Source organism: Marmota monax, unplaced genomic scaffold (genome assembly GCF_021218885.2).
Source record: "Marmota monax isolate L192 unplaced genomic scaffold, Marmota_monax_Labrador192_F-V1.1 WCK01_AAM20220418_F8-fsc00107, whole genome shotgun sequence".
NCBI classification, from domain to species: Eukaryota; Metazoa; Chordata; class Mammalia; order Rodentia; family Sciuridae; genus Marmota; species Marmota monax.
In genome coordinates this window covers 5,683,870-5,711,290 of record NW_026693761.1, presented here as the reverse complement: position 1 = coordinate 5,711,290, position 27,421 = coordinate 5,683,870, and the positions used below count along the sequence as shown (strand labels likewise).

The window sequence follows — 27,421 nt, the reverse complement described above, 5'->3', positions numbered from 1 at the left end:
AAAGTGACAATATCACTCTAAGTCTGTAACTCCTGTTTTCAGCTTTTGAACTTACTCTAGCGATGAAGTTGATACACCCAGTTGGCAAAAGGAAACATGAAGATCTTAACCTTCAGGGGTAGTTGTAATTATTGATAAAATGGGTGAGGGGATTATCTCTTGTTTGCCCTTAGGAAGTGTGTGTTGAGAGTTTCTTTTTTTTTTTTTTTTTTTGATTTTTAGCACTGTTATCTTGCTTGCCTTCTTTTATTTCTCATTCTATTCTCCCACCTCTTCCACTTCTTTCCTTCCTTCTTTGTTATGATAATGATGTATGGGGTCACAGAATTGGATATGGAGGGCACAGAGGTAGTCCTGTCTTCCAGTGGTTAGCAAGTAGTTGAGAACTTAAATACCAAGATGACAATTTGAGTAAAATTGATTTCCCTACAAATAGTGACTCCAATCTGTAGTCAAATGGTAGCTCAGGCCTATGGATGTGTGAAAGCAAATGAGTCTGTGGGCTCTCTATGAGTCACAGAGGAGAGAAAGGATAACAGGATATCCCCTGCACCCTCCCCACTACACACACCCCTACAAAGCAAGAACAAGCCACTAAACCCAGGAAAAACTTCAAAACAAACAAATCTGCAACAGCTGTCATTTTTCTCTGCTTTTTATGTAGGAAGAAGAGAGTGAAGAGGAACCCAAACTGAAGTATGAAAGGCTTTCCAATGGGGTAACTGAAATTCTTCAGAAGGATGCAGCTAGCTGCATGACAGTCCATGATAAGGTAAGGTGCACTTTCAGAGGATTCTTGTGTGTGTTGGTAGTTTGCACTTTGGAGTCCTGAAGTTTGTGGGGTGGTTTTTTACAGTGATTGTATCTCCCAGCTGCTCCTCCTCTCTTATTCTTCACTGACAACAAAACCAGCACCTAGGTATTTTATACACACACACACACACACACACACACACACATTCTTATGGTGTATCAAGTAGAATTTAGAAAATGATGTGAAGATTTTATATGATTTTGAGAACTCCATCAGTCAGTTCCTGAAATCATAAAGATTAGATTAGGAACACATTAAGGGTAGGAATAGGGTGCATATTCATTCTTTTGTTTTATCAGTGTTTTTATAAAAGAAGAAGAGTTTCCATTGGAGGTCTTAGGAATCAGTAGAAATGCCAGCGATTGCTCTTTATACATTATACAAACATATAAATATATCTTATATATGGATTCGTGGTATAACAAAATTCCCACCCACTTCTTCAGTTCAGACTAGATACTGGAGAGCACCTTTAGCCTATTCTTAGACCATAACAGTCTTTGTTTTGCTTGGAATAGGGCATACTATGGTATTGCAACCATTTGTTTTTTCCTGTGAGTTTGTGAGTGGGTCTTCGTCTTTTTTTGCAAAGAAACTCCTGACCTCTGATCCATCTACTTACTTTTTTGCTGTTACCAGCAGTGTTGTCTCCTTCTCCTGCTTGCTGCATACCTAATTCCTTTGTGCTTCAGATTTTATAAGCCTGTATTCATTATATAGTGTACTAGATTTTCTCTTCTCCAGAAATCACCTCCTCTGAGGCGCCTGCCATTTGGCTACAGCAACGGGGTTACCCTTTCCCCTTGCTTCTTTCCCCCAACTTCTTGTTCCTGTTATTCACTCATTAAAGACTGGACTTTCAGTTCTTCATCCTTATTTAATTCCATTGTTTTTCACCTCCTCCTATTTCATCCCCTTCTGTTAAGGCCACATTCTGCATGGTGTAGATACCTAGAACTTGAGCATCTGTAGTCTTCATTACACTCTCTGTTGACTCCTTTTGCCCTTCAGGCTTTCGTATTCATTTTCCTACCACCTTGTTCTGTGACTTTTAGAGTCCCAATTTTTAATCCCATTTTTTCTTTTTCGTTTCTGACTGCGTGAAATGATTAATTATTCAAACTCTCAGTGTGTTCCCTTATCTCACATCCCAACTTCGCATTGTGTCCCTCAGCCATATTCTCAACACTGAATTAGTGCCATGACCAAGGCAGCTAGTATTCGTAGGGTCTCACATGGTGAGGTAAATTTGTCAAAATTTGTCACTGAAAATTGCTATTATTCCATCAGCTTATTTAGTTGGCAGTTCCCCTGTCCTTTCACTCTCAGAAGATGATGTCACTTCTATTTAAGAAAATTGAAACCATGAGGCACAATTGGTCTCAGTTCCTGACTCCTTTCCCACCTCATCCAGATTTATACCCCACCTTACCCACAGGAGGTTTTCTTTCTCCAGTTCAAGGATCTTTTTGTCTACTTTTCTTGGTTACTGCAGTTCATTTCCTCCCTTCAGTACTAGCCTCAGGTAACCACTAGTCTAATTTCAGTCTCTATAGATTTGCCTGTTGTGGATATTTCAGATGAATGCCTTCATATATTATTTGATCTCTCGTGTTGACTTGTTTCAGATGGCATGTGTTTTTGAAGTTCATCCGTGATGTAGCTTATTTAATTCTTATTTATATATTAGTCATACTTCATTCCTTTTTATTGCTGAGTAGTATTCTGTTGTGTGGATGTATCAGTCTTGTCTATAAATTTACCAGTTGGTGTACAGTTTACTGATTTTAAATTGTGACTCTCACCTCTTCTCAAAATGTCTTTAGCTTGACATCCCTCTTATTATTTTCTTGGTAATTTCTGATATTCCTTCTGTTTCTTTCATTCTCTTTTGCATCTACCTTTTCCCTGCACGTTTCTTTTTCCAAGATTTGGTTCATTATCCACATTTCTCATATTTTTATCTTCTCTTTGTTTTGAATTGCAAGACTTCTGTGGCCACCTACACATTGACCTCACCAGAATAGCATGAGTATGTTATCTAGGTGCTTTCTAAACATTTCTGCCTTTTGTCTCTTTTTACTTGAACCTCAGCGTGTCTATAATGAATTCATCTTCTTTTCCTTCTAAACTTCCATCTAGTTTTTGTTCTCTGTACCATTTGGTGGCATCACCATTTCCTTTGTCACCTAAGCCAAAGGTGCCTTCTCCCCCTTTCCTGAAGCCATTTTCTGAGTCATTCCCTAAGTCTGGCAATATTTTCTTTCCTGCTGTATTATAGGCTGTCTTCTTTTCCTGCCTGAACTTGAAATCTTTTAGAAATTCCACTGTGATCATGTAGTCCTGCTCAAAATTCTTAATTGGCTTCCTGATGTCTTAATGTTTTTCACTAACACCCTGTTTTCCTCTACATATCTACCTTTTATCTCTATAAATATTCAGATGATTCTAGCCAACCATTCTATCCTCATCACCTCTCTATCTGGGCATGAGTTTGATGCTTCATCTATGTACAATGGCAGATAATTTCTTGATTTTTGTCTTTTTATTGTGTGCTGTGCCTTTGAGTAGGTTGTATCTGTTCTGCCGAAAATGGTGTTTAGCACCATCCTACACTGTTGGCTTCTGTTATTTAATTTCTACTTCAGGTTTAGCACAGCTGATACTTCCTGTGTTCCATAAGGTCTTACAGATACTTTCATTTTAAGCATACTCATTAAATTTAATTGCAATTAATCAATTTTTATGTATATTTCCCTCAGTGTACCATAACCTGTAAGTCACATTGCTCATTGTCTTAAGAACATTATAGTATTTTTTCTGTATTTGTTGAATGAACCATTGAATGATTAAAATGGAGAACACACTTTTTAACATCTTACTTACAAATCAACTTGGCCAGAGAGCTAATGGTTGGGAACAGTAATCAATGTTGACTTTTAGATTTTGAACTCTTAATCTGAGGTCTATGTGTCTACCAAGAGAATTCTGATCAAATTAAGAGCATTTTAGTATTACTTTTATTTTATTTTTGTGGTGCTAGAGACTGAACCTAGGGTCTTAAGCATGCTACACAATGCTTTATTGCTGAGTTACACCCCCAGCATCATATTTTAGCTTTTACTTCTTGCCCTAACTCTATAGTCCTCGCTCTAACTCTATAGTCCTTAACTATAGGATGGGAAATCTCAAGGGAAGTCTCATCAATTGCCAGAACTTACTTCCTCATGTGTAATTGAAGGCCCTTTCAGTTCTAAACTTTGAATACTATAAAACACTATGAGAAAGGTAGATGACATCATGGAACAGACCCAATTTGAAATGTTTCTTTTGTAATGTTCACAGTATGGCTTACCACCTCTTCTACTTGTTTACCTACATAGTTCAGTCTTGCAAAGTAAAAGCAGTTAGGCCTGGATTTTGGAGAATGGGATGCCCAATCTGATAACATATAAAGTGAATCAAGATTTTGTAATTAAACATTAAGGGGGCTAATGAAATTATATTTGTTCTTTGTTCATCCTAGATTTTAAGTGCTTTTGGTCTAAAAAGAAGGAAACAAACAAAACTCAATATATATAAAAGCTTAAGGCTTTTTAATGGCTAGAAAGAGTAAAATATGAAGGATTTGCATTAATATTCTGTCACATTTGTATTCAATTTGCCATTTTGCATTTTTTGTTTTATTTTATTGAAGGTATTAGCAGATGAATATGACTTATCCATAGTTTTAGTAATATGATCAGCCTATTAAACTTTTTTTGAAGAGCACATAGTTGTTTATTTCTAAAAGAAAGTAGCAAGATGATGATTAAATGTTTTCCTAAACAAAAGGTAGCTTGTCATAAAAAAAATCACATTAAAAAAATGTATTCTAAAGTAATTTTACTTTTAGGTTGAAACTATAAAATCAAAATAATTATTTTGTTTTCTTTGTATCTTAAGTATTAAATGAATAAAATTAGTAATCTGGGGGGATGGGGAGAAGAATTAATATGTGAGTAAAATACTCTGTATAGAACCTCTTAAAACTTTCATAAAATAAAGTGCAATTAGAAGTTCAAAAATGGCCTTTACAATGGTGTCAGAGAATGACACAGTATTAAAGCATTTTAAGGATCCAACCTCCCTTAGTTTCCTAACAAACTAAATACAGTATTTATGAGGAGAATCAATACTGTGAGATACTTGGGGTGCGGGGAGCTTTTAAGACCCATTCTTTTACCACAGAGAGCCTTAGAATGGAGTATTGTTTGTTTTCAGTTAGAATTTTATAAAGTGGTTTTCTGTTCAAATATTGTCAGTAGTGTCACTGTAGAGATAAAATTATAACCATTTGCATCCTCTGTTTCTGGTTAGAATGTTGTTTTGCTTTGGAGAAAACATTCCTATTTGGTTTAAATATTCAGACTAATTTCCCATCAGAATTACCTCTAACCTTTTTCCCTTCCAGTGCCCAAGCATCCTGTTTTCACCAGGCTCGCTGTCTGCCCTGGATGACTAATCGTCCTGGCACCTGGTGCATTCAGGCAGGCCTGTGCAGCGGAATCGTCATACCTAGTTATGTCTGCACACCTGATGTTTTATTAACCAGTATTGATTTTTTTACCCGGGGGACTTTTTTCTTCCTGAAAAAAGGCAACCTTGCAGGAGTGAAAGGCATTGCAGGGGATGAATTTCTAATGAACCCCTTCTTTCCCTTTTTGTGACTCTTCTTTAATGTAGCTTCATATTTTAAGTGCCTGAACTGAAATTTCATTTTAAGCAATTCCATTTTGATAAATCCTTTTAAATCTTGACTTTCTGTAAGGTTATTTTTTAAAGATTGTGCTGCTTGACTGAAATGCTTAGTAGTGCCTGTAAATTTGAGTATTTCATTATAGGCTGCAATGAAGCATGCTCACATGCAATGAAATACAGAGAATTTTGGACTTCTTGAGTAATGCTTAAAGAAATAAAAAGGAAGAGAAATCTCATGTCATATTTCAGGTAGTCCTCAAGTTTCTTCTAGATCATTTAGGATCAGTTCAAAGAAGTAAAGAAACAGTGCAAGTTATGAAGTAGCCTGATATCATAAAATGAATATGTAGCCCAACAGTTATTTAGTGACAGAAGAGGATTTTTTGCATTAGAATATAAACATTTATACTCAATATTTATAGTAATTCTTTTAGAGACATCCTAAAGCTAAGTGATAGTAAAGTACCTCTGAGGTTTTTCATCCTTCAATATGGGATGGATTATCCATTCAAAAAATAATATTTCGTTGTTTGTATGCATTTTTGCATTGAACTTATATGATAGCATAGATTTACACATTTGCCATAAATTAGGGGGAGTTTCTTAATCATTCCCTTCTGACTTTGTATTCAGCCGTAGGTTGGTTGTGCTTTCACGGCTGCATTTTTAATTTACTGCCTCAGTCCATCAGGCATTGTGTACAGACTGCATACACACCATTAGTTGTCAGTAGATGAGGGTCCTCATGAGTCATTCTGACAGCTAGCTTGCACTATCACAATAAAATAGGTCCTGTTCTGTCATTTCCCTGAAACTGGAAACAAGCCTTCTCCAAGGAATGTATATCTTCTGAGATATTACAGATCATTTATGCATTAAGCATCATCATTTTGAAAATGGTTTTATTACTAATTCTTTATTAATAATACATTAATTAACTGGCCTTTCTGTTCTATTTACAGTTTTTGGCACTGGGCACACATTATGGCAAGGTTTATTTACTTGATGTCCAGGGAAACATCACTCAGAAGTTTGATGTAGTAAGTATATGGTATAAAATAATGTATGTGTTAAACTTTATGCTCAAAATTTGTGCTCTAGAGTACTAGTTTTAACATTTTGTTTTAAGAGCATAAAGAGGATCTTTATCAATTAAAACAGAGAACTAAGAGTATAAATTTAAATTTTATAGTATATGCTAAAAATTTTATAATTGAACCTGTAGAGGAAAAGATCTGTATGTGTGTATATACATGTACACATATAAACACATTACATAATTTGACTGGGATTTCTTATATATATTTTGACTGGGTATCTTTTATATGTTAACTCCATATAAAATGTATTTGGATGAATATTATTAATTATTATTTTTTAATTAATTAAAGTCATTCATTTGACCGCAAATGGAACATTTAGAATACTCTGATGTGTGTTCTTTTAAAATTTTAACAAAGTGTCCAGGTGAATTGTTATTAGATGAAAAAATACTGCTATTGTTAGTTCATAGTGCTAATTTATATACCCTGAGAGTTTGTGGAAGCCTTAAAGTATGAATTCCCTCAGTTGGTGACTGATATCACTTGGAAGCACATGACTTGTCATTTTATTGAGATACTACAAATAACTGAAAATTGATTGATCATCTTGCTAGATCAGTTTATCTCTTCTGAATATATGGAGCTAAAATATTTTGTGTGAGTGTTCTCAGGTTTGATCTTAGAAGTTTTGTGGATTGAAAGCAAAGCTTTTTATTATTTTTTAAAATTATGATTTGGAATCATTGAGGATAAAGGAAATGTTGAATTTGAAGCTTGATGTTTAAAGTATACCTTAAAAGAATCTATAACTTCCATTTTTGTGTGAATATTAATATTTGGGTTGAATAAGATGCTCATATTGGGGCCAGAAATTACTTTTTTGAAAAAAAAAAAGGAGCACCTGTTGAAAGATTCATCCTAAGCTACTAATGTAATTTACAAAGAGATTGCAGTTTCTAAAGGATCATGTGTTGAAAGGAAAAGGAATGCCTTGTTTTGCTTAAAAGAAATGGAACCACAGAATGGTGATAGAATCTTTGGAGTAGCCCAGAAAGGGAAACAGGCCTACTAATCATACTGACACCTCAGGGAAATTGTGGCTTCTTGTTCTGCTTTCGCATCCCTTTCAGGCAATAGGCATATACTTTTGACCCTCTCTCATCTACCTCCTGCACAGTGTACATACCAGCATACATCTTGATATCCTAAACATCTGGTGTTTCAGTTACCAACCACTAAAATGTGTAACTGGGCCAGAGCGTGTGTGTGTGTGTGTGTGTGTGTGAGAGAGAGAGAGAGAGAGAGAGAGAGAGAGAGAGAGAGAGAGAGAGATGCTATGCTTGTTTCTTCATCTTTAAAAAAGAGTTTGCCTATATGATCTCTTAAATTTTCTGCTCCAGTTTAATTATTTCTAAGAAGTTCTGCTGCCAAGTAAGTCTTTTTAAAAGTGTTGTATAGAAGTTGCAGTGCTTGCTTGCTAAGAGTTGAGGTATGTACTGTTGTAGTATTTCTGAAAAGCAATCCTTGTGTCTCTTCAGTGTATACTTTTAATTATAGCTTCTCTGAAGTAAAGTTTTATGTCAGGTTATCCTATATGCATTTCTTTCAGATGATTTATGATATACATAAATTTTCCCTAACCTTCAGTCCCCCCCGCCCCAGTCCTGCTTGTATGACATCTTTGAAATTAAGCTCTTTATAGCATTTCACCATTTTTTGGCAGGGGAGGATGACTGGTGCTATTTTTTGTTTATTTGTTTACCCAAGAAGTTGATAGTTCACTGTGGGAAAATTTTACATAAGGCTAAGTCTTCTTGATGATCAGTATCATATTAAATGACTTTTAAGTTATGTTTCAGATTTCCATTGTCTTTTGAAAGAAGACTAAATCTTGGGCTAATTATCTATGAAATTTTCCCCTTTATTCCTTTTCCTCCCCCTGTTTCCGATGATGTGGTTGCTTTGTAGGCCTCTGTCTCATTGCTCTTTTAAAAAGGAAATCTTTTCTAAAAACTGAATTTGTGAATTTTCTTTGAATATAATGATTGCCATATTTAATCAAGAACTTTTGTCTTTATTAGAATAAACACAATGAAATACAAGGATTTAAAAAAATTAATGAACAGACACTCCTGACTTTAGTTTTTAGTTCTAGGTAAAAAAAGTAATTTAAACTAATTAACAGTAGACAAAATAATAATACTTTACATTTGCACAACTTTTTTCCCAAGAAATATCCTAACTCATCCATTGTTTATTTAGTTTAGATTCCAGTAATAGAATTATGAAGCAGTAGTTCCTAACCCTTGTTGATCAATAGGGTTTTGTTTTGACAGAGCGTACCATAAGTTTTGATAGAGGGTACTATTATTAAGGAATCACTATTTAAAAAGGTTTCCTAGGGAATTCTATTGTTTGAGTGTGGATGAAATCATTGCACCAGAAAGTCTCTTAACTTTACTTAAAATATATGTGATATAAAAGAAGAAATAACTAAACAAATCATTCTGCATGTTGAAGAAGGATATTTTTTTCTATTAATATTTTGAAAGAAATGCTGTTTAGCAGAATCTACTAAAAGTGAGCATATGCACTTCTAGGTACATGTTCAAGAAAAATGCATGCTGTGCAGATGTCCACAAGAAACATAGAAGGTTAGTGTGACTTATTTCATAACAGCTGCAAACTAGAAACAACCCAAATGTCCATCAGTAGTGGAATGGATACATAAATTGTGATGTGTTCTTAGCATTCAAAAGAATAGACTATCTAGTCAGGCATGGTAGCACTTGCCTATAATCCCTGCGACTGGGAGACTGAGGCAGGAGTGTGGCAGGTTCAAGACTAGCCCCCACAACTTAGTGAGATCCTGTATCAAAATAAGAGATAAATAAGTAAAAAGGGCTGGGAATATAGCTTAGTGGTAAAGCACCCTGGGGTTCATTCCCTAGTAATGTCAAAAGGAACATGTAATGACATGATATATTTTACAGATTTGATATAAACTGAAGAAGCCAGACACCCATATGTATTTGTTATGTGATAACTTTTATATACTATGCTAGAAAAGGCAAAACTGACTGTAATGATAAGAGATAACAGTTTGACCTGGGCGAAGAGAGGATAGAGAGTGCCGAAAATACTGACTCAATGGCTTCCCGGATATATACATATATAAAATACATAGGTATTTTTGAGTTGTATCTCAGTAGCACACATACATGTGTACGTATCACTGTGCATGTTTATGTGTCTTTGGCGGACCTTGGGCATGGCTCAAATTATCCCTGTCTGTTGAAGTAACCCTTTCCACTACTTGCTTATAAATACCATTGCCTTTCCTAGGTTTTTATCCTGTTCCAATATCTTTATGTAAATGAGTTATGCCACTGAGTTAGTCTGTATTCATCTGTGACTGTTCTCTTATTGATTATGATTAAGAATGACAACTTCTTTAATAAAAAAATGCCCAATAAACCTCTGACTCTGTTAGCATGAAGCTTTATTATGGATGTTATCATTCATGTTTCAGTGTATTTGAAAGAATATTTAGTATATATGTTAATTAAAATACTATAGCCATAATTTTTTGAGATTGACTAGATATAACTTAATGTTAATCCAAAATTACTTGATAAAGTTTTACTTAACTCAAGAGTAAAATTAAAATAAGCCTAACTTGTCGTATATAATAGCTCAAATTTCTAAGAAATTATATATAATAATACAGGTCAAGCTATATTCTCCTGGATAATTGTTGTCTTAATTGCTTATACAGAATATAATTATTACTTCAAAATTCTTAGAGAATCCCAAATTCCTTTAAAATTCCCACATGATATTTATGCCTATATAATCTCATTAATTATAGTAGTTACTTTTTCTTTAAAAGCCTTCATTTTTCTTAAATATAAATGTGTAGTTTTTATAAGTAATTAAAACTTTGAATATTAAAACTTAAGTAATTAGGAGTACTTACTTTGAACCAATGATCAAATTACTGTGCCATCTCTCTATTGAAATTTTGGAGCATTTTATCTTATGATTTAAGTGTTAATTCCTTTAAGTATGTTCCTGGAAGAGCAAAGAGCTTCATTGATTAAGCCAAATTTCTGCCATTTACCTTTATGTCTTTTTCTTCTTTTGGTAGAAAAAGAAGATGACGAGCTTTTGCTGTTATGACAGGAGATATTAAATGAATACTGTTAAACAGGATGATTACAAAAGGAAAGTGATAAGAAAAAAACTGGGCTTATTGGATATTTTATGTTAAGATGAATATCAAATATTTGAAATTAATCTCTTAAGAGGAGGGTTGAGGAATTTCCTTGAACTGTAGGTTGCAGTCTATTGGTATTCCTAATTTTTTTAAATTTAGGATTAAATTTACAGACTCCATTCCTTAGTTGTTAATTAATCTTTGTGTTCATATGCTAACAAAATTCCAGAATTCCTTAATTCATAGAATTTGTTTTAACTCACTCCTCCTAGGTCCCTTTGCTTCTGGTCACCCTTTCCAGCCCAGTCTTCAGCCTAATCATTGTGTCTCCAATATTCCATGGCTCCTCATGACTTCCCAGATACAGTCGTAATTAGCTAAGCATTCCAAACCCTGGTCATGACCAGGAACTACCTTTCCAATATCCAATATCCAATATCCAATAATCTAGTTTTGTCCCTCTCTAGTCATTATCTTCTGATTATTGCCCTCAGCATGCTTGTTCCTAAGCTTTTAATCATGTCTTTTTCCCTAGAATGCCCTTCTTCAGTTAAATTTTATTCTTTCTGTGAAGTTCTTTCCCTGGATTATTGTCCTGAGTTGTTTTCTTGCTCTGAACTCCTGTATAGTTATCATTTCACATGTAGTATTGCTCCTTGTCCTGTCAGTTGGAGCTTACTGTTCAGGTCTTAGAGGGCAGGGGCTATGTCTTCTGCTATGCTCCTTTCCTCTTCTTCCTTCTTGTTTCTCTGGGGGAATTTGGTATTCAGTAAGCAGATGTTGGATAATATAATTTTGAATCATACCCATAAATGATGTGTTTTTTTTTTTTTTTTTTGGTCATTATTCAGCCTTTCAGGAGGACCCATGGGAGCCAGGTCTTTGTTCTCTTATGTATTAGTCACTCAAGAGTTCCTTACGATATTTATAATTAGAAGCTTTTATATTGTTATAATATAACAATAATGTTATCTCCTGTAGACTGAATTGTGTCATCATCTCCTTCTCCCTTCCTAATTCATATATTAAAGTCCTAACCTCTAATGTGATAACATTTGGAGATGGGACCTTTAAGACGTGATTAGGTTTAGATGAGGTCATTAGGGTGGGGTTTTCATGATGCTGTTAGTGTACTTATAGGAATAGATACCAGAATGCTCCTCCTACAAGCCCCAGGAGGCTGCAGTCTGTAAGCCATGAAGAGAGAGCCCTTACTGGAAACCACCATGGTCTAGGATTTTCAGCTTCTAGAACTATGAGAAAATAAATCTCCTTTGTTTAAGCCACCCTATGTTTTTTTGTTATGGAAGCTCAAGCTACTGTGAGATCTCAACCTTAAATTCTACTTTGGAAAGAGAACCCTCTTTTTCAACAGTACATAACAAGTTACTAATGAATACTCAGACCTTTCCTAGTTGCTATGAGTAATTCATGAAATCTTCGGAATTTAGAAGCTGAGACTTTGAAAGATCATTATAGATAGAAAATGTGCCAAGTAGGGAAGTCTGAGCTTGAGTTCTGGTTATGTGCTTCATGTCCACTCCCTTTCCCATCCTCCTCTCCTGGTGCACTCAACACCTCCTTGGCATGAGTTGGCATTCTTATTAAGTCACGACCCTAACCTGAGTAAAAGGATATTTTTGTGACTAGTGTGTGAATGACCATGGCTTCATTTTTCTCTGTAGACATTGGGACTCAGCCATTGTTCAGATTGCACCCTGACCTTTTGTTGCTTTATTGGCTTAGAATTCATCTCTAATATAAATGAGTTCCTAGTATCTTTGTATTGATATATAAATATTTGGAGGATCACCCATTTTTTTCTTCAAATTTCATCAAGGAAATACTTTTATTCCCTAAAAGTTCAATGTACCTTTAAGATTCTTAAATTGCATTTTTAATATTCTTACACACCTCTTTTATATTTTGTATGACTTAATCATCTCCTCTGTGTTACCTCCATTAGAGTATATGGTATATTTATTGAGATTCTTTCACTAATTTCATTCTCCTCATGGAAAGCTAGCTTCTTGAGGACAGTTGCTTAGTATAATTTGTCTTGCTGTCCTTAGTTCTCAGCATAAATGCTTGGTAGAATTAATAGAAGTGAATAATAGATAGAATTTGGCTAAACTGTTAAGTGCGAATTTGGCTAAACTGTTAAGTGCTTGGAGGCTGAGGCAGGAGGAGTGCAAATTCAAGGCTACCTTCAGCAACTTAGAAAGGCCTTAAGCAACTTAGTGATACCCTGTCTTAAAATTAAAAAAAAAAAAAAAAGCACAGGTATGTGCCTAAGTGGTTAAGTGTCACTGGGTTTAATCCCTGATACCTCAATGACCCCCAAAATAATTTGATTGAACTAATACAGTCATATGCTACATAATGACATTTCAATTATTGATGGACTACATATACTACAATGATCCCATAAGATTATATCTCCCAGTGATGTTGTAATCAACTTAGTTTATGTAATTATACTCTGTAATGTTGGTCCAATCATGCAGTTTCATAACACATTTTTCAAAGTGAATCTCTGTTGTTAGCAGCAAAAGACTATAATCCCAAGTCTGAAAAATTCCATGTCTTTATAATTTTCCAGATAATCAAAGTTTTACATCTTCCTTTCCGACATTGTAGTTATTGTGTATATGTTGTGGGAAATAATATGGACATGACCAACTCTTTGAGAGTTAAGACAGATATCATGCAAAAATTATTCTCTGAACAGTCCAGCTTTTTCATAAAATTGTGGCCATTGTGATGTTGGGGTAACTGTTCATTGAAAGACTCTTTGGAACAGATCTAAAAACTTAAACTACCTATCCTTGAGCAAAGAAATGCTGCATTACATTTGATCTAACAGTACTTGCTTATCAAACTCAAGCAAGTATCATCAATAGTGTGCTAGTCAAAATGTGGCATCATTAATTGGGAAGCATAGCCTGTATCTTTTGATATGATTAAAATGGTACATTGTTGGCCCAAATGTGCCAGTGCCTGTAATGGTTGTCTAAGACTGATTGACAGGTTTCAGATTCTCCTGTGGTTAAAGAACCTGTTTTCTATATTTGGGCACAGTATTTGAGTGATAAGAGATGTGTCAAATGAGTTGAGAATTACTTAAATGGGAATCATTCTAACTCTGATAAATGATGCCAAGGAAATTCATATTTCCAATTTCCTGCATTAAAAATAATCTCAAGTTTGTGGAATAAGTATTTATAAGTAGTTTGATAACTTTGGTAGCATCTATACATCTAAGTGGCTGTGAAAGCTTATTCAGAGTTAAGGATGCTTCTCTCATTTAAAGTGTCATACTTACTTTACAGAATATTGTATATCTCTGACCTTTTTGTGATAACTGCATTTGGACAAATCTCTCTTAAATAGCTAAAATGTAATATTTTTTCACTAAAGGAAATTACCCTGGGATTCCACATATTTCAAAGTCAGGGTTGAAATAATTTTTAACTATTGAGAGCATGACTTTGAACAGAATGGTAGACTAAGGCTTATTGTCTGAAACATGTAGATTTATTTCCTTTTTCAGGACAGAGTGCTGTCAATTCTGATAGTTCTTTTTGAGGATTCAGGCACTTTTGTCAAGTAAGACTATGAAAAGGCTTATGAACAAGGCTGAGACTGGGGAGAACCTATAGAAACTGAAATTTAAGGTGAATTTTGAAAGATGAATGCTTTCAGGAGTAGCTATTATATCTTAACACTTTAGCTTTTTTTTTTTTTTAAATTTAATTGATAGGAAGAAGAAATATTAACATTGGGTAAAGTGGAGTAATGTATACCACTAAATAGACTTGTTAGGATGGCTTTAATTACAAAAACTTACCATATCATTAGTGGGGATGTGGAGAGACTGGAACTCTTACACACTGCTGGTGAGTATGTAAAATAGTATAACCACTTTGGAAAACAGTTTGGCACGTTTTTAACATAGTAAATATAAACCTGTCGACCATTCCAGCCTTTTCACACGTAGAAACTGAAAGCATATATATATTAACATGATATCAATATTCATATCAGTTTTATTCATGATAGTCCTAAGCTGGAGACAATCTATGTGTCTACCTGTAGGTAAACAGAATGTGTTATATTCATATAATGGCATTGTACTCATCAATAGAAGGAATGAACTATTGATTCATGCAGTAACTTGGGTGAATTTCAACTTTATCATGATAAGTTAAAGAAACCAAATCATGCCACATATTATAAGATTACATTTATAATCATCAATAGAAGGAATGAACTATTGATTCATGCAGTAACTTGGGTGAATTTCAACTTTATCATGATAAGTTAAAGAAACCAAGTCATGCCACATATTATAAAATTACATTTATAGAATTATGGAAAATGCAAATAAATACATTGTGACAGAAAGCAGATCAATGGTTGCCTAGAGTTTCATCTCCGAGAAAGAATCAAGTGCTCTGAGTGGTAGTCTGAAAATCTTACTCCTTGTGGAAAAAATTAATATATTAGAGCATTTTAGGTTGCTCAGTGACAGAAATGATGTGAGACCTACCATAATTATACAAGAAAAGTTTCTCAAAGTATAAAGTGGGTCTGTTATTGCTTGGAGTTGTCTAAGAACCAACTTTTCAGTGCTCTGTATACTTAATGAATGATCCTAAATCCTGTAATAAAACTAGGATGAGCATCCTTGGGTGAGTTGGGAAATCTTGTGACTGACTTTCTTTATGAGGTGAAGTCTCTAGGTCAGATGCTATCAAGGTTTTACTACAGATTGTTACATTTCCCTACAATTAGCTTATACTGAATTATATTCCTGTCAGCACTATTTGAAAGGGTATTGCTATGTCTTGTCGCCAACACTGGCTTCTGTCATTCAAAAATTCATTGCCATTTAGAATTCTAGAAAATCAGAAATTTATTGATTTAGTTTGCATTTTTCTGGTTACTAATGAGACTGTTTACTCTTGAGAATTGTTCATATACTTTGTTTTAGTATATGTGTGAAATTCTAAATTGATTTGTAATTTAAAAATTCATTGCTTACAAGCAGAAACAACAACATTGAAAAAGTAACAACATTGATCAGGGTGACTCATATAATGGCTCAAAATTAGAAAAATTAAGTTACTAAGTCAAATTTAACCCTTGCCAATCTTTCTACTATAAATTAAAACATTCACAATTTACTTTTAGGAAAACATCCACTTTCACACTATATTAATATTTTAAACTTAAACGTTATTGTTTTCATATGCTTGTACACTTGTTTTGATTATTTAAGTTCTATAAAAGCTGTAATCATAAGATGTTTTACCAAGTTTTCAGAGTATATTTATTTTTGTTAAAATGTTACTTATGTAATGAACTCCTACAGATCAATAAGGAAAACCCAAACAAAACCAGAATGAAATTGGGCAAACAATATGAACAGGCAGTTCTCAGAAGAACACTGAATGCCCAATAGCTACATGAAAAGATGTTCAGTTTCTGTAGTAATCACAGAATCATAAGGGAAACATGAAGTAAAACAATAAGATACCATTTTATACCTATCAGTTTGGCAAAGCTTTTAAATGTCTAATCAATACCAGATACTAGAATTGGGAGCTCTCCTCCAGGGCAGCATATGAAGTATGGATAATACTTTTCTTTGAAAAGTGAAAAAAATCTTCTAGTCTGTGACTTTCTTTTTCATTTATGGCCTTTGCAATTCAGAAATTTTTAAATTTCAATGTAGTTGTTATGGTTTAGATCTATAAATGTTTTCCCTGCCCCAAACAAAAACTTATTTTTTGAAACCATAATCCTCAAAGTGGGAATGTTCATAGGTTGGATGATTAGATTATGAGAGCTATAACCTCATCAGTGGATTAATTGGCTTGATGGATTAATAATTTGAATGGACTTTAAGGTGGTAACTATAGGCAGGTGGGGCATGAGTGAAGGAATTAGGTCACTGGGGCATGCCCTTGGACTATATCTTGTCCTTGGCTCCTCTCTTACTTTCTCTGCTTTCTGGCTGCCATGAGCCAACAGCTTTCTTCTGCCACACCCTTCCACCATGATATTCTGTTTTACTTCAGGCCCAGAACAATGGAGTTGGCCCATGATAAGCTGAACCTCTGAAGACATTTTTCCAAAATGAACTTTTCCTTCTCTCAGTTGTTCTTGTCATTTATTTTGATCACAGTGATGAAAAACTGACTACAACATCTTATTTGTAGTTTTTAATTTTTTATGTTTTCTGAGGGAAAATTGGGTTTTGCTTTTATTAAAATATCCCATGTTGTGAAGTTATCTTTCTAGGTTTTCTTCTAAAATTTTTAAAGTTTTGCTTTTTATGTTAAGTTTTCACTTTTCCTCAAGCAAAATATTCTCACTGTACTATGAGAAATATTTTTGCTTGATATTATGACACAGAATAAAGTTCTTGACTTGCTGGGAAAAGCTTACAGTAGTCCTCCCTTATACATGTGAGAGAGATTTCAACACCTCCACTGTATGCCTGAACCTATGGATAGCACTAAACTCTATTTGTAGTATATTTTTTCTATACATACATATCTGTGATAAAGTTTTACTTATGAATTAAGTACAGTAAGAGATTAGCAACAACAATAAAGTAACAATTATAGCAATACACTGTTAAGAAAATTACCAAATCACTACTCTTGTCCTTTGGAACTATTATTATTAAGTAAAATAAGCTCATTTGAAAACAGGCACTGTGATCTCTTAACAAAGATGGCTACTAAGTGACTAACAGGCTGGTAGTGTGTATAGTACAGTTGTGCTGGACAAAGGGATGATTCACATCCTGGGTGGGATGAGATTTTATCACCTTACTCAGAGCAGCATACAATATAAAACTTATGGATTATTTCTAGAATTTTCCCTTTAATAATTTCAGACTACAGTTGACTACAAGTGACTAAAACCTTGGGAAGTGAAGCCACAGATAAGAGAGGACCACTATTTGCAAAAATTTGCAACTCATTGAGCATACCGATTTTCTGTTTTATTTCCTTACCTCCATTTCTTCCCTTTACTACATTGCCTTATTGGAAACCCACTAGCCAAAAATGGGTGTAGAAAGAGAGGTGTTGATGGAATGATTCCAGATGAAGTGCTGACAGGGCAATAATGTCCAGCAGAAGGGTGATCGGGCTCAGGTGGCAGGTGTAGACGTGCTGCTTAAGTTAGATAGCACAGGGTACAGGCCAGGCTTAGAGTCAGAATCCTGCTTTCCAGCCTTTGCCTTGTATTTGTTTAGTTTGGGCAAGTTAAGTAATAACCTCTTTTTTTTTTTTTCATTTTCTTTATCTATATATGGATTACAGTCACACCTCTGATTTGTACGACAATTTGGGATATTATGAGAGCCAATACATGTAATATATGTAGTGCAAGACTTAGTAAGTTAATCGTTATCTGAAGGTAGATCAAGCTGAGCCTCAGTTTTTACTGCAGACATTTCCCATGGTTTCTGAAGAACTGTTAGTTTTTAATTCATTCATATGTTTGGTTTTAATAATATCCATTTTATATAAAACAGGTAAAAGGGGAAAAAAGAGAAGTTTCTGTGATTCACTCACATTCACTGCCTGCTTCATTAGAGCCTGTGTTTATTTGGGAGGGGTAGGTAACCTGGCACAAATCACCTGGCACAAATAATGTTAAGAAAATGCTTACTTCAATCAGTAGTTTTTAAAAATCATTTGCACTGTAGATCTAGTGAGTTGACTTCAGGAATTTCTTCTAAATGTAGAGATGTTGAAACTTGGTTTACAAGAATTTTCTTTTGAGAATTTTTTGAGAGATGTTGGTCTTCTTAAGGAATGGTTTAAATGGGGGAATTGATAAAGCAGTGTTTTTATACTAGAGAGCATTATAACAATACGTTTTGTGGTAAATACTGCTGAATTTCCCAGGCATGGCGGCGCATGCCTGAATCCCAGAGCCCAGGATGCTGAGGCAGGGAGATCACGAGTTCAAAGCCAGCCTCAGCAAAAGCGAGGCGCCAAGCAACTCAGTGACACCCTGTCTCTAAATAAAATACAAAGTAGGGCTGGGGATGTGGCTCAGTGGTTGAATGGCCCTGAGTTCAATGCCCTGTGCCACCCCCACCCCCAAATTTAAAAATTATGGCTAAATTTGTGAAGTGTTATGTAACTTCCCTTCATCTTGTGTTGGAAAAATAAATAAGGGATTTTCTCCGTAACAACTTAATCTCAATTAAATTGATGCATTGCCTGCCCTTTTTAGATAAGTGATTTTTGGCTTTCCTTTATCAACTGTTTAACTTTTAGATAAACAAAGTTCATTAGCATTGCAACTGCTGTTATTAAGTTAAAAATAGAAGTGAGAAAAATAAGAGAGACTGTGTTTACTGCAAACAGATTTTTTTTTGGAAGTGCTGGGCTTCTAAAACTCATTTTTAAAGAATAGTAATGTGCTTTTTTCCCCCTTTCTACCTACCTGGTCTCGGGTGACAACTCTATTTCTGTTGCCTTGCTTCTTATGGAAAGCACTTATTATTCTCTTTAGTGAGTTTCATGTTCTGGAATTGTAGGATTAGATATCCTGTAGACTAGCAGTCTTGGGGCCATGTCCAACTGTAGAGGCTGCTGTATTTACCATGTCTGTCTGTCACTAAACCCATCAAAGTTTATTTTTTTGCTTAATATTAAAAATAATTCAGATTTGTTGAGATGTATGATATAAGAAAACATCTATGTTGTGAATTACTGTTGTACCTTTTCTGTTGTGTTCTGCCTCCACAGGCTGACAGCACTAAGCTGCTCCCTACACAGTCCTGCCAAGGGACAATCCTTTTAATTAGACAGCATATCTTGTTTCTTTTCAACGGGACCTAGGGGGACTACAAAGTAAAGTCTCCTATTCTTTTTTTCAACCTTATTACTTGAGCCAAGGAAAAAAATCACTCTGACTGATTGCAAAATCTAGGTTTTCCATATCCCTGATAAATATTATCTCTTCAGAAGGCCCTATTTTCTCTGCTTCTTAGTGTTTATTTCCATCTCTGTGACTTTTATCTTCTGACATCTGCCTCCCATCATTCCCTGTATTTCCTTCTGATGCTTCATTTAGCCTATTCTTTCCTTAGCTAGTTCTTTATATTGCCCTCACTCTTGTTCAATTCTTGATTGGATCTCACTTGGGGTATTATACTAAAACCCAGCTGATCTTCCTTCCTAATGTCTCTTCAAATATTTCCTGCCCAAGTAGTCTTCCTAAACAATATTGAGATTTTATCACTTCACCAAAGACAATCAAGTGATGCCTCTACCTGTGGAATAGAGCAGCTCTTCTGTGCAGCGCTCAGGACTCCTGTCTTCAGCCTTGACAGTATTGTCCCTCCTCATGGCCTATACTGTGCCCATACTTTGTCCTTTAGCTCTGCTGGAATGTGCTTTCTGTCTCTACCCATGGAACTGCCCAGTATCCCATCTTCTCTGTCACATCATCCTTAGTCCCTCCATGCAGAAGAATATGCATTTGGTGTTTGATAGTTGCTTCTTATTCCTTCAGGAAATATCTCAAAAGAAGATGTTCTAGTGTTATAAAGATTATTTTCCCTTAATATCATTTGGAGTGTTTTGGTAATATTAGTTGCTTTTTTCATTACATGCAGTTATTAGCGAATTTGTCTCCTTCCTTATTCTCTTGCAACAATCTGATAACTTAGTGACTGCCTTTCTTTTGTCATTTTTTTCTGTCTTTGGTAGTTATATGTATAACTGAAGAGAATATTTGCGCAGTTTAAGAACAAATAATTTTCATCATATTTTATATATATCACAATTTTGAAAACTGTCAGTATTATTTTATTTCATGTTATTTATATATGAAAAAAAGGTTTATTTTAAACATCTTTTTAGCTTTGGTATTCTAGTAGAGTAGACTGTTTCACAATTACATCAAAACCAAGTGCAATGTTTTGGTATATTCTCAGAAATTTTTCATCGAAACTGAATATTAGGAAGAGAAATTTTTGTTCGCTCCTTATGCTGTTTTTGAGACTGATATTGATTTTCATAGACGGTCCTGTTAGTTTTCCTCTTATTTGCCAAACTTACTATTGTAGGAAAACATTCAAGGCATCATGGGGAAACCAGCATGCAACTTGTCCAAGATGTTCATCTGAACTGTTAAGGAAATTTACCTTCTTCTCATTTGCAACAGGATGTGGCTATCACAAGTTCAGGGGAAATGAGCTCTAACTCTGGATTCACTATTCATCCTCCTACTGCAGAGGACAACTGCAGGGTTTTAGCATCCCAGAAGGTCCCTGTCTCAACCTTGAGTAGTATTTCAGGGATTCATTAATGAGGGCAAGGCCTCCATTTATTTTGTTTACCTCTCAGTGCCTGGTATCCAGTTCAGTCCCAGGCGTGTGAATAAAAGAGGAAACATTCACTAAAAGCCTGTTTTTGTTGTTGCTCTTTGTTTTCTTGTAGTAATGCTTTGTAATCAGTGCCCAGCTTGTGAATAACTGTCTGGATATGTGTTTACTGTCTGGTGTCACATGCAAGGCCAGTTCCTACTATTGTCCACAGGGATGTGGCAGGCACAGGCAGAAGCAGATGAAGTTTAACAGAAGGAAAACAGCTCTAGGAATCAGCAGTATGCCAGCTTCTTAGGAGGCAATCCCTTCCAAATCCTCACTGTGCTTTTAAAGGTTGTTAGGATTTAGAAAACGAACATCCATCTAATAAGTCTTCCATAGATGGAAAGGCTGTTTCTGTGCCCCTGCTGCTGCTGAGTTGTGTCGTTCTGGCAGGGCACAGCAGCAGGGTGAGTGTCTGAGCCTTTTACTAATCAGCTGTACACACAGAGCTCTTGGTCTTGGGCTCCAGGTAGGGACTGCAGCTTAGAGTATTAGGGGTCAAGGGAGGTTGTAAATGCCTGTGGTCTCATAAATTTACAGCATCTAAGTCAAACTCAGTGTGCCCTTATGGGGAGGTAGTTAAAATCTCGTGGTTAAAGGCTATTTTTATTATATTTTAATTAATTAATTAATTCATTAATTAATATATTTATTTTTGTGATTCTAGAGATTAAACCCAGCTATGCTAATGTTCTGCCACTGAGCTGGGAGTCCAGCCTGGAGGACATGTTTAAAGAATAAGAGAAGAAGCATTTAGGAGTATTTCAGTGATTAGCAAAAACTGATTTTAAGCATTCTTACAAATGCAGAAAAATTAAACTCAAATGTTAACTTAAAACAGTGATGACACAGTGAATAGGCAAAATTACCTTATTTTTCTTTCCAAACAAGATGCCTCTTCTACAGAACTTGTTTCTAGTCTTTCAATCCCCAAATGAGTTGATTTCGATTATTTGGAGGATATTAAAGTTTAAATCAAGGACATTTATTTTCTAGTAGTGTAATTTGATTTTTAGGTCATTAGAATGGAAGTTATATTTAAGTGGCAAGTTAAAGTTATCTAATAATTAATTTTTTTCTTATCAAATAACATTCTTATAGTAGACATTAGAGAATATAAACAGGGCTACCTGGAGATACATATAAACAGTGTACCAGCGTACTTTGGTCATTTTGTATTATTCACATCACCTTTGAGCATTGGGGGAGAGTGCCAATGAACCATAAAGCTACTTTTCTTGAACTACCACAGCTTTGAAATCATAGGAAAGGAATCATATACAGTTCAGTAGTTTGTAATATTTGGGGAGCATTTGTAAATTCCTGGACTATAATCATAGCAGACATCTCCTCAAATGATAGACAAGGAACTATTAAAATAGCAATATTGGTATGCTCAATTTTTAACTACCATATAACTTAGTCAAACAGTTTTCACTTAGAAATCAGTTTTGCTTTTAAAAATAGGGGTGGATTTCTGAAAGTATAAATTCATAATACTTGATGACTAGTAGAATAAAAGGATATTTCTGTCAGCTCATCATGTAGAATTTTATATGTAACATAATAGCCAGCTGTGCTACATTTCATCACTTATATCTTCTGTTTGTTCAAAGCAGTAAAAAAAGAATAAGCTGGCTGCTTTTCATATTTCCTAATTATTTCTCAAATTGAAATGAATTGCTACTTATAAAGAAAGCATTTTTCCCGATCTGCATAAATAGCAGCTTCTGTTAAAAGTTGAAATATCACTTAAAGAGCCTCAAATTAATGTAGGTTTTCAATCTTAAGAGAGGCAGAATCATGTGTAAAACCTTATAAGAAGATATGTTTCTTGAATGTTCATTTTAATTATGAAATATAATTAGCATCCCAGGGACATGGTTGCCACAGTGGACTGTCAGCTTCTCTTCAGCTGTTCAAGCCTAATATTGAACATTGAAAACATTGGGTCCCAAGAGAGCAGGGGCATATCGGAAGTTAACTCTTTCCATTGAACTATTTTTGAGGCTTTACATTCTTTAAATTTTCTTATTTTTAAGAAAGTAACATGACAAATTTCCATTTCTGTTTTCATCTCTTCTATTCTTCAGTTGCCTTCTAACAGAGCTTTTGTTTATGTATTTATCTATTTTCTGGTTACATGAGGTGTACCTTAAATTTCGAAAGAATGATTCTCACCTCTGCAACTTCCTTGAGCTTTTCTTCTGCCAGCTGCTTAGTTTAAAGTAGAATTTTTTTCTTGTGGGGCTTACAGGGAGGTGGGCAACAAAGCGAGTTATTCTTCTGAAATGAGGAGAGAGGGTGATGTGGAAAAACATGAGAGGCATATCCCAACCAGCAAAAAAGAAGTTAGATATCTTCCCAGAAGAGTGGATGCTTGCATTTAATCTTACAGGAAAAGAAGGACTTTTCTAGGTGGGGGAAGATGAAGAGGGGATTGTTCATTGCTTATTTTAGGCCAAAGAAAAAGAGTTAAAGAGAACATTTCAAAAAATCAGATGGCTAGAATCTTCTGGATCCTTTGGTTCTGACTAGAAATGAGCCTGGTGAGGTAAGTGGAGTCAGATAATGAAGAACAATTTTATCAATATGATGACCATGTATTTTAATTACTCAAATTAGGATTTGAAGGCAAAAGGGTCTCTGTTAATAATTTTCCTTATGTCTGGTAGTATAGTTTAATGGTAGAGCACATACTTGGTATGTGAAAGGCCCTGGGTTCAATCCCCAGCACCAGAAAAGAAAAGAAATAAAATTACTCATAGATAGCAATCATGAGCAGACACTGCTAAGGGTAAATGTGATGTATAGTCTCTATTTGAAAGAGTTAAGAAGCTTCTTCTTTAAAAAGGGTAGTAACATATCTAATTTGTTTTTAGAAGGATGACCTTGTGATTGACAGTGTGGAGAAGGTGAAGATGAAGAGTATGTGGGGGGACATGCATGTGGGCTTGTTTGGGAAAGTGATATAAATTATGAGACCATCTGCCATAGCAGTAGTGAAAGGATAAATTTGAAAGACATTAAGACAGGTGGAATGGTAGGACTTGGTCATCTTTGATTGCTTGTGTGGTGTGTGAGGGAGGAAAATGGTTCTGGGATGCCTCTTAGTACTCTGACTTAAATGTCTTAAGTGGACTGACAGTTATTTGGTGAAATTGAGAGTACAGAAGACACAAAGCTGAAGAACATTTGTGGTATATGAAAATACACCCCTGCAGTGAGATCTGAGCTAAAGTGAAGTGAATACTGATAATTAAGAGGCAGGCTAAAGAAAGATTATAACTTAGAATGGTGACTGAGAAGTTGTGACTAAATGGCAGGAGGGAAATGAGAAATAGGTATGATGGAAGCCAGTGGAGAAGCGTTTCACATGCCAGAGAGTCATGAGAACTGAAGGACATTCATTGACTTTGAAACTAGGAAGGCGTTGGTGACCCTTCCCTGAATAACTTTGGTGGCCTAATTTAGGCAGAAGACTGTTCATATTGTGTTATTTAACACACTTAAGGAATGAAGAGATAATCAGTCATTTCTTTGTATAGTTTATTGTGGTGTTGAAGATGTTTTTTCTATCTCCACTTATTTAACGTTTATAACATATATAGAATTTAATACTGTTTTGAACTCAGACAAGGAATAAATCATTTTTTGTAGGATTTCCCCTCATCTCTTTCTGTAATATTTGTCATGCTTGTTAGTTTAAAATCTGATATCTCCCATATCCATTTTTTAAGGAGAAACTTGTTGTAGTAATTGTCTTTAATTTTCTCCCAAGCAATATACTGTGTGTTCATGTCTTCATAGCTTCTTGCAGGGATGGAACTGGTGTGCTAGGAAAATATGATGTATTTAAGCTTTTGTTATTTGGACCAAAAATAACAAAAAGTGTCCATATTGTGTTTTTCTTCTTTTGTTCAGCAGTGTTTATGTAGGTCATGGTGGTAAATTCAACAGTGGAGAGCAGTTGTTATTACTAAGGGAAGAGAAAGTTGGTTAGCAAGGGAAGTTGTCACAAAGCAATCAAGTCATGGAAGGCTGAATGAGTTCCCATTTCCCTGGGAATTTCTTGGCAACCTTGGGGAGAACAGTTGGCAATGGAGGCAGGGACAGCAGCCATTGGCTCTGGTACAATGAGTGACTCAGCACCCTGGGGCCCAGGGGCAGTGAGTGGGTAGCTCTCCTGAAGAACTGGTTAGAACCCTTACATCTCCTCCTGCTTTTACTCAACCCATATTGGGACTTTCAGGGAAAATTTCACAAAAGTTTTCTAGCTTTAAGATTGCTTTTTATTAAATTTATTCCCTTTCTTGAATCAAAGAAGGATTTAATGCCAGAGATGAAATCATATAGCAGCTGAGAAGGTTTGAGAGTTTAAAGGATGGGCTGTTTTGGCTTTAAAGTAAGTCAGTGAAAAATTAATATTTTGTTTTGTGGATTTCTAGAATACCTGTGATCAGGTATATTTTTCATAGGCTAAGTCCAGATGGAGGTCTTGCCTATCTCTAGGGTGTATCATCAGTGGAGAGTAAAATAAGCAGTAAGATGGGCTTTTCCCAAGTACGAAAGAACAGACATTTGCTTTTCACACATGGAATGTAAGTGCGGCTTGCTCGCTAACTGTGACTAAAGAGCATGAAGCTGCATTGGCAACCATGTGGGTGTTGGGATTGCTAACTAGTGGATCTCTGTGAGCAGAAAAATGAAATCCTGTCTTCTGTTTCTTATTCATTCCACCCTGTGTCCATGGGGATGCAGCATTTGTGAAGGAATCAATTATCCATTTGTTAGTCAGAGGAGCCTTACAAATTATACATTAGCAGATTGATTTCTTAGGTTCACCATTGGGGGACTGATAGCTTAAGGTGGGATGATGAGGAGTGTCAGGGGAAAAGAAGTTGCCACAAAGAACACCATTAAAAGCAGCTTTTGAAATGACTGTGAATTTATTCCTAATTGAAGAGCTGGCATAATCCATACTAAGTGTATTTATTTCAAGCATTTTATATTAGTTAATTGATTATCACATGAGGTGTACATATTGGTAATTTTGCCTTTTCTTTAAATTTAAGATCTTGAGACCACCTGTAGTGGACTTGGGTTTAGAAGGTATGTGCTGGTTCTCACCCCCTCCTGCTTACTCGAACTTCTTTTTTTTTTTTTATTCCATTAAGGAAACATTTTTGTATGTTCTATGGTGTCAGCTTGACATTATTGATTTTTGAACCGACTCTGTTGTATTGTCCAGAATTCCAAACATGGCTCCATTAGGAATAAAATTGTAGCTAATGGAAAATACAGCTGAGGCACTTCTCTCTGGTCTTCTTTGGTTCCTTTCCTTTTTCCACATCTACTCCAGTAACCCATTTTTGCAAACACATGCCCCAAATTGTATGTTTAGATGTGACATTTTCTGTTTCTCAGCTGTTAGGCTAAAAGGTATAGGAAATCAGTCATTGAAGAAACACAAAATTCTGCACTGTCAAATTTCCTTCCAAGTTTATGGACATCCTACAGCCAACCTTTCTGTTGTTTCTTTGTTTACAGTGTATAGAAACAACTGCCCAAATATGTCAGGCATTTTGTTCCTGGCTATGGGAGGAATGATTACAGATGCCATGCCAGTTGCAAGTACCACTTACTGTAACAGTTGTAACATTGAAATCCTTTTGTTTATTTGTCCTTTATTAAATAATGTGGAGCTGTTATAAAAATGGAATATGCATAGTGATGATACTCATATCATTCAAAATAAAAATTTGTGGAATAGTGCCCTAGAATGATGGTTTTTAAAATTAATATTGATATTGGGTTTTTTTTTTTTTTTAATTAATGAGTGCACTCCTTAACCCTGTTTTAAAAATATTTTCTGATTACACACACACAAAATACTTGTAGAAAGCTAACTAAAACATAGAAGGTAAAACCAATGCTAGTATTTTGGAGTATCTACTCCAGTCACATATGTGATATGCACATATCTATAAATAAGGTAATTCTGTAAACATTGGATCATATTTAAGTAGAGTTAGCCAGATTTCAAGGTTTGAGAGTACAGTTCTCCAGGTTGCCAAGTCTACCCAACTGCAATTTCTGAGGATTCCCAAAACCTTCCACGTTTGTTTGGTAAAAGACACACCAAACTCACAAAAAGCTGCCACACACTCATGTGTCAGGATTTTTATTGA

At 35.1% G+C, this 27,421-nt stretch overlaps 1 protein-coding gene across 2 annotated transcripts in view; it reads left to right on the top strand.

Annotated features, from left to right (window-relative positions):
- Vps41 (VPS41 subunit of HOPS complex) overlaps positions 1–27,421 on the top strand; it is a 167,315-nt gene that overhangs the window by 40,293 nt on the left and 99,601 nt on the right. The window contains exons 3-4 of one of the 2 annotated variants that reach the window (XM_046460605.2): positions 665–772; positions 6,517–6,594. In XM_046460605.2, the coding sequence (XP_046316561.1) occupies positions 665–772; positions 6,517–6,594 (186 nt within the window). Of the gene's footprint in view, positions 1–664; positions 773–6,516; positions 6,595–9,232; positions 9,252–27,421 lie in introns of those variants that run through there. The other variant, XM_058584458.1, reaches the window with a different exon arrangement.